Source organism: Saccoglossus kowalevskii, chromosome 21 (assembly GCF_978046115.1).
Source record: "Saccoglossus kowalevskii chromosome 21, keSacKowa6.1, whole genome shotgun sequence".
NCBI lineage: Eukaryota > Metazoa > Hemichordata > Enteropneusta > Harrimaniidae > Saccoglossus > Saccoglossus kowalevskii.
Window position 1 is genome coordinate 18,226,056 of NC_140661.1, and position 6,538 is coordinate 18,232,593.

General features: G+C 38.8%; 1 protein-coding gene across 1 annotated transcript; it reads left to right on the forward strand.

Moving 5' to 3' along the window:
- The first annotated feature begins 1,123 nt into the window (after positions 1 to 1,123).
- On the forward strand, positions 1,124 to 6,322 carry dlx1 (distal-less homeobox 1). Its single transcript, NM_001164899.1, has 3 exons — positions 1,124 to 1,552; positions 1,731 to 1,912; positions 5,666 to 6,322. Exons 1-3 carry the CDS (start codon positions 1,234 to 1,236, stop codon positions 5,987 to 5,989), a joined length of 825 nt encoding a protein of 274 aa, NP_001158371.1. The 5' UTR covers positions 1,124 to 1,233; the 3' UTR covers positions 5,990 to 6,322.
- Positions 6,323 to 6,538: the final 216 nt, after the last annotated feature.

A 6,538-nucleotide genomic window follows, 5' to 3' on the forward strand; every position in this document is an offset into this window, starting at 1 on the left:
GCACTGCAAGATCAATTTCGATTTAACATGTGGTTTGCCGATTGGACCTCCCAACGGTACCGGCCAATTCTGCGACGAATTCGTTTTTTTTTAATGCCGTTGCTATAGGTCGAGTAATCACAAGCATGACATCAAATTGGCGTAATTTATGCTTGTTATGCGGTATTACTGTGACAGAAGCAGGCAATAGTGCCACCATCCGGGAGTTTTATTTACAGAGTGAAATCGAACAATAACAGATGAGGAGATTATGGCTGACCTATTTGCACTGTTATACACTGCTAAATAAATCGCAGTGCGTAACAAGTTTGTTTATTACAGTTATCCAACTTTATTAACATTTCTTAGCCGTCCGTACACGGTGAATCATCCGCCCCGAATCAACATGCGCATGTATATTAGAAGCCGGCGCCACTTGTCCGCCTGTTACTACTCTTCCATACGGCTCTGTCGCTGGCTTTTATACAGCCGCAAACATACAAACTTTTGTACTGTCTTTCTTTCACTATAACTTTGATTGTTGTTGTAAAAGGCTTGTTGTGTTTGGTGGTCGGATACATTCAAAGAAAGTACTACTTAGCCTCAATTAAGCTTGGCTATAATGATGTAGAAATAATAGGTCCTGTCTGTGGCCCACGACACCGCGCAACTTCAACCAGTGGTGTTGTTATTATGAACCAGGCGGGGGCCATTTACCTCCTCGGCCGTGCAAGCCATGGCTAAGCCAATTTCTATGTCAACGTTAACTTTTAGTACGACATCGCTGACTTTACCATCCGTAGTTACGACAAAGAGCGCGCTGTGTATAAAGTGGTGGTCATTGATGTTTGCTATGAATGACAGCAACTACAGCGTTACTGATTTGCTGATCGGGCTGGTGCCTGTGGACTAGACTTTATTACAATACAGGACAATAGGTTTTGGTAGACGTTAGCAGCCTAGCCTTCTATATACTCGTCCGTCCATCCGTCCGACTCCGTCTCCTGCTAATTAAGTATTCACTGCTCTCTAATTAGACGCCATTATCCACTGGGCCAATCATAGGAGGGTTTTGGTCGGGGGCGTGTTTAAGCGCCATACATATTAATTTGCCGCGTGGGGCATTACTTGTTGACTTAAGGCAGAGACACTTCAGTAGCACCGTAGCATAAATCGACTGTTCACACTACAGAATAGTGGTAATAGACACTCAGTCGTTACGGAAAGAAAAAAATACTTCATAATTGTCCGCTGATGTCGTTAATGACAAGCCTTGGCGAGGGACTGGACATCGAAGCCTCGAAATCAGCGTTCATGGAGATCCAGCAGATGCAACAAGCTACCGGGCCCATGGGTTACGGCGCACCAGCCCACCACCACTACCCAGGACCGGTGAGATGCGCACCAACAGGACCACCACAACACGACACACCATTCAGTACATCGGCGCAGCATACGAGATCGTTAGGCTATCCATTCCACATGAATCCAATGGCAAATCATCACAGTCACCATTATCTTAACCCTTACCAGACAGCTACAACATGTACGAGTCCAACAATGGGACGAGACGGTAAGCAAAAAAATTACGATCGTCAATTATATATTTAGACCATATCCCGTTCCACAGATAAATCGTAGCTGTGAATCACAGCCGCTGTACTGGTATTATGGCGTTGCACGCTCCGTTGCATGAAAACAACACTATACCTGTTGCTCAGTTAGAACTTATTCCCCAATTTTTCCAACAGAAAAATCGGCATCAGAAAACGAATTACGAGTGAACGGGAAAGGCAAAAAGATGAGGAAACCACGTACAATATATAGTAGTTTGCAGCTTCAGCAGTTAAATCGAAGATTTCAACGCACGCAGTACTTGGCACTACCAGAACGTGCGGAGCTAGCCGCCTCGTTAGGACTTACACAAACTCAGGTAAGCACAATGTTTATTTAAAAAAATGGATAATAAAGCGCGGCCATAATTTGACGTTGTTTATGAGCGATCACTTGTTGATGACTATAATACGGCATTTTACTTTTGATTCAATTTTGAAAATTACATTCAATTATTTTTCAAATAGGTTCCTCGTTGTTCAGTACATTACTACATTCGTGCTAGGTTCCTTGGACCGGTACATTACTTTACATTACGATAGGCAAAATACGTAAACACCAATATTTACATGTTTTAAGCGAGTATGGTTTATTTGTTAACCCAGTTATTGCTGATTTAGTTGGCGCGTAATCAGACAAATTACACTCTTTCCACAAACTGCCTTGTTAGCCTAATAACATTCATCATAATAACCGATATTTCACGAGCGGCTGTTGGTGGCTTAAAGCACTATCTCTCGCTTGAACCCTTTAGTATTCCATCGTTTAAGCGTATTTTTCTGACATTTTGCTAATTTTTTTTAATCGTCTTAGTCTAAATCGATTGGATTATTTGACGTAGCTGCAATGGTGGTAGTACGGCGGTGGCGGATCATAGTCGCTGTATATACTCACTTCCATCGGTGTATGTACACGAACCGTGCGCACACCGTGTACCAACGCTTTCGGCGTCACCTCCACATTTCGTCAGTAAACACACTACGCTTAAACTCAACCTATGTTCGCGATTAAAATTCATGAGACCTAAAAAAATGTCAGCGGTGTTTTGAATTTTACCACCGGTGTGAACGGTTCAGTGCCTCACCAGTGTACTGAGAGGGTCATTGAATGCCCAAACGAAAATTCCACTACGGTTGTCTGTTTATTTTTGTCAACGTGGGTAAACAATGCTTTTTTGTATATTACTCAACACTTTGCACGATCTCAAACATCGAACAACGACTTTCATTTGTATCTATCACGATTGATGTACATTTTACTCTTATTCTATCGAGTTGTGTTTAGCGTCCTGGTTTAACCCGTAATCTGATCACAAATCCAGCCATAATTGGGATTATAATATATCATGGAGCTTTACTTGGCTTTATTGTTATCATTGAATTTGTATTTGTTCTGTTCGCTATGAATTTAAATGTACACATGTCGCTATCATATAATGTTATTGTTCTTGTAATAATTTACGACGAAGCCTCGAAGTGTGCCCTGAAACGATCGTACGGAGTCGGATCGATTTGCTCGCTGACGATGTGACGAGTCGAACACGAAACCACACTATTAAAACGGGTACACCCTAGCAAGATATAATGTTACACCGTGAACTGTTAGCTAATATGTTACGATTGTAGAACAGCAATAATTATCGGCCCTGTACACATTTGGTTAATAAGTCATCGTCAATTTAACGTAGCTCTGGGCGAAAGTAGCAGTGGCCATGTTTCGCGTTTCAGGAAGTAGAGACGTGAAAACGAAGTATACTACAGGAAATAATCGTTCAATAACAACCCGGTACTGGTGTTCTTTCTGAAACGAGTTTATTCTTGGCTGATCGAAAACAAGACACATACAAGTAGATGCTTCACTAGACTTTGTCCTTTTTTCAATGGAATGACAAAAAATAACGAATTAACAATAGAATAATAATTAAAATCAATTCAAAAAAAATGGAAGCGATATTCCTTTGTAATTCGTCGTGGATTGCAGTCACAGTGGGGAACAATACGATGAATATGAAATTAGAATTGATGAAAATTACACATAAGTTTAAATCCCGAAATTTCTGTGGAATTTATTCACTTTTCAACGTGTATTTCCGATCATTGTAATTATTTCACTAGTAAAATATTGATAATGATAATTCTGCATTAATTTTCCCGATTTTTATTCTTTTTATCATTTTCCACCACTTGGGTCGGATTTCCTGCACTATAGCAGGGGTGCTTCGTGCAATTAGTCTCAACATATGCATGCAAATTTGTAAATAATATAATTGTAAAAGCGACATTTTATACCCTGTGTCGTGCTCGTAATTGTATCACCATGAAAGCATCGAGTTTTTTTATTCTGAAATATATACCAACTGCGCTCACGTTTTATTGGTATTCATTTCAGCATTGTGCGTTGCCTTCTGGGTCTTCGCAACGGAGACACTGCAGGCTCTGACACTCGACTGGGCTCCAACCATACAGCGTTACCGTTCTAACGTGATTCAACACCTACGGTTACCGCGTTACCATTAGTAATTTCACGATGAATTTAGTTGCAATCGCCCAGTAACATTTTTTTTTCGTGAAAGCGTTCGCTTCGTCAAGTTGCGAGATAAACAATTTAAAAGAAAAATCGATCATCGATAAATTGCTGATTCGGTCCAGTTAGCATATCACGATAAAGTTAACTATGTTTTGATCCAATTTTTTTGGAATAAAGATGTAAAAGCTTATGCCATATAAATACATTGTTTCATGAAATAACCCACATCGAATTTGACAGAATTATTTTGAATCAATACAATATTGGTACTGTCTCAATATCAAAACACAAAAAGACTTTTTACAAACATTCCCCTGTGTCTTAAATTTATTTAGTGATCTCGCGTGTACGTGCCGACCAGAACACTAGTGGGCTTGTGTTGAAGCAAACATTCAATTCGTCTCTGACAAAAAATTATATTAATAAATAAATAAAACTATTAGTAACAATGTTTTAGCTCTAAAAATGTGTCGATCAAAGGTTTTATTAATAAGGAAATATCATATTACCAAATGTGCCCGCCCGTGTCATATTATTTTTTTTATAGTTTGTCGTGTGTCAACTCAGATCTTAGGCGCTATGGGAATACCGGTACCTTTAAATAACACATCAAACGTATTAGTATTATCACATTTAATGTCTATTCATTTCGCGTTAAAATTCAATTAATAAGATCTTCAGTTAAATTATTTAATTTCAATTAATAAATTGTGAACGAAAGAAATTAGTGGTGCGGGTCAATTAATAATGTATTGCCGTATAACATATGGTGGGGGAATTTGAAAACACGCTTTCGTTGGCTTTAGCCACACTGCGATGTAGTGTTGGCAAAAACGCATTGTCTGCGAATTTGTTTTAAAACATAAATAAATACATGGACAAAAATCATGCAGTAACACGCTTTTTTTTCTCTATTGAATTTAATATTTTATCAGCAACAATTGTTTGATTCGGTTTATTCGGTAATTATGAAAGCCAGTCACAATTCTCCGTTAATGTATAATAACGTGTCGAGGCTTATCTCTTGTCAACTTTCTGAAATTCCGTTCATTTATTATATTCCCGTATGCAAGGTTTTCAACAAATCCTTTAATTCCTTTATATTATTATGCTCGGAGTGAATGTTTAGCTTGCAGCTAGTGCGTTTCCAGTAAGGCCAGAAATGTGTTTTAACAGGTATAGCGGATAGTGCATTTGTAAAGTAAGAGCGGAAAGCGAGACAATTATTTAAAGTTAAGTGAAATTGCAAAAAAACAAACAAACAAAACACCATGTGTGGTTTAACGTGCGTTTGCAACCTGGCGTATGAAATGTGACAGTAAATGGATAAACTGATAAACATAGATTGGGTTATTTAATTATATATTGGTTATTATATGTGTTGTGCCAAGTATCGTTAATAGTTTATTTCACTGTTTTTGTCTTAGTATAAACCTGCCAATATTATATTAATATTTATAGCATTTCGCTTTCTCGGTCGCCGTTCATATTCAGTTAACTTATATTATATCCCTGCTAATAACTTTCTGTTTCTATGACATTGCAGGTAAAAATTTGGTTTCAAAATAGGAGGTCAAAGTGCAAGAAAATGTTAAAACAGCAGCAACAGCAGCCACATCAGACATCTGGTCCACAAGCGCTAACAGTTCAGAATACACCGAATGTTACAGCGAACAGTCAAACACCGCAGCCACCAACGCCAAATGCGAACAACCCAACGCCAATGACAACATCTATGAACAACTCTTCCTCGCCACCAGTTTGGGACATTAGTAATAGCAAAAACAACAGTAGTTATATTCCGCAATATTCCTGGTATCATCAAGACAATGCGACAGCGGCACTCCAACAGTCGCAGTTAATGTCGTAATATAATGAATGTTCCGTCGGTCGGCATCGTCTACTTGCCAGTACTTTTATTTTCTTGATTCACAGTGAGCCAAAATAATGTGTATGCGAGTCTCGCCACTTTCTTAGTGTTCGGACTAACGTTTTACTGCCTATTGACAACGGTTATTGACATGCATCGCAGTACAGTGATGGATCGTTTCAAGACGACATAAAAAGAATATCCCCAACACGTGGAGTGTACCGAGGAGAGTTCGTTTCGACGTCCAGCATACGCTGTTCCATGGTTACCTCGCAACATGCTGGTGTCGCCTATAAGATGCATGAAGTATTTTAATAAGCATCACTAACGCGATGGTCTGTACTGGGATATATGCGATGTTGTTATAATTACGGCATCCATGTCACCCGTTGTTTGTCCAATTTAATGAATGTACCAAGCCTACAAAAATTGGAACAATATTGAAATAGACAAAGTGTATTATTATATTTTTGAATGACGTCATATCAGTGGAAGCAGATATATAATAATCGATTAGCTGTGATCAAAGCGACCATCCGTGGAATGCAA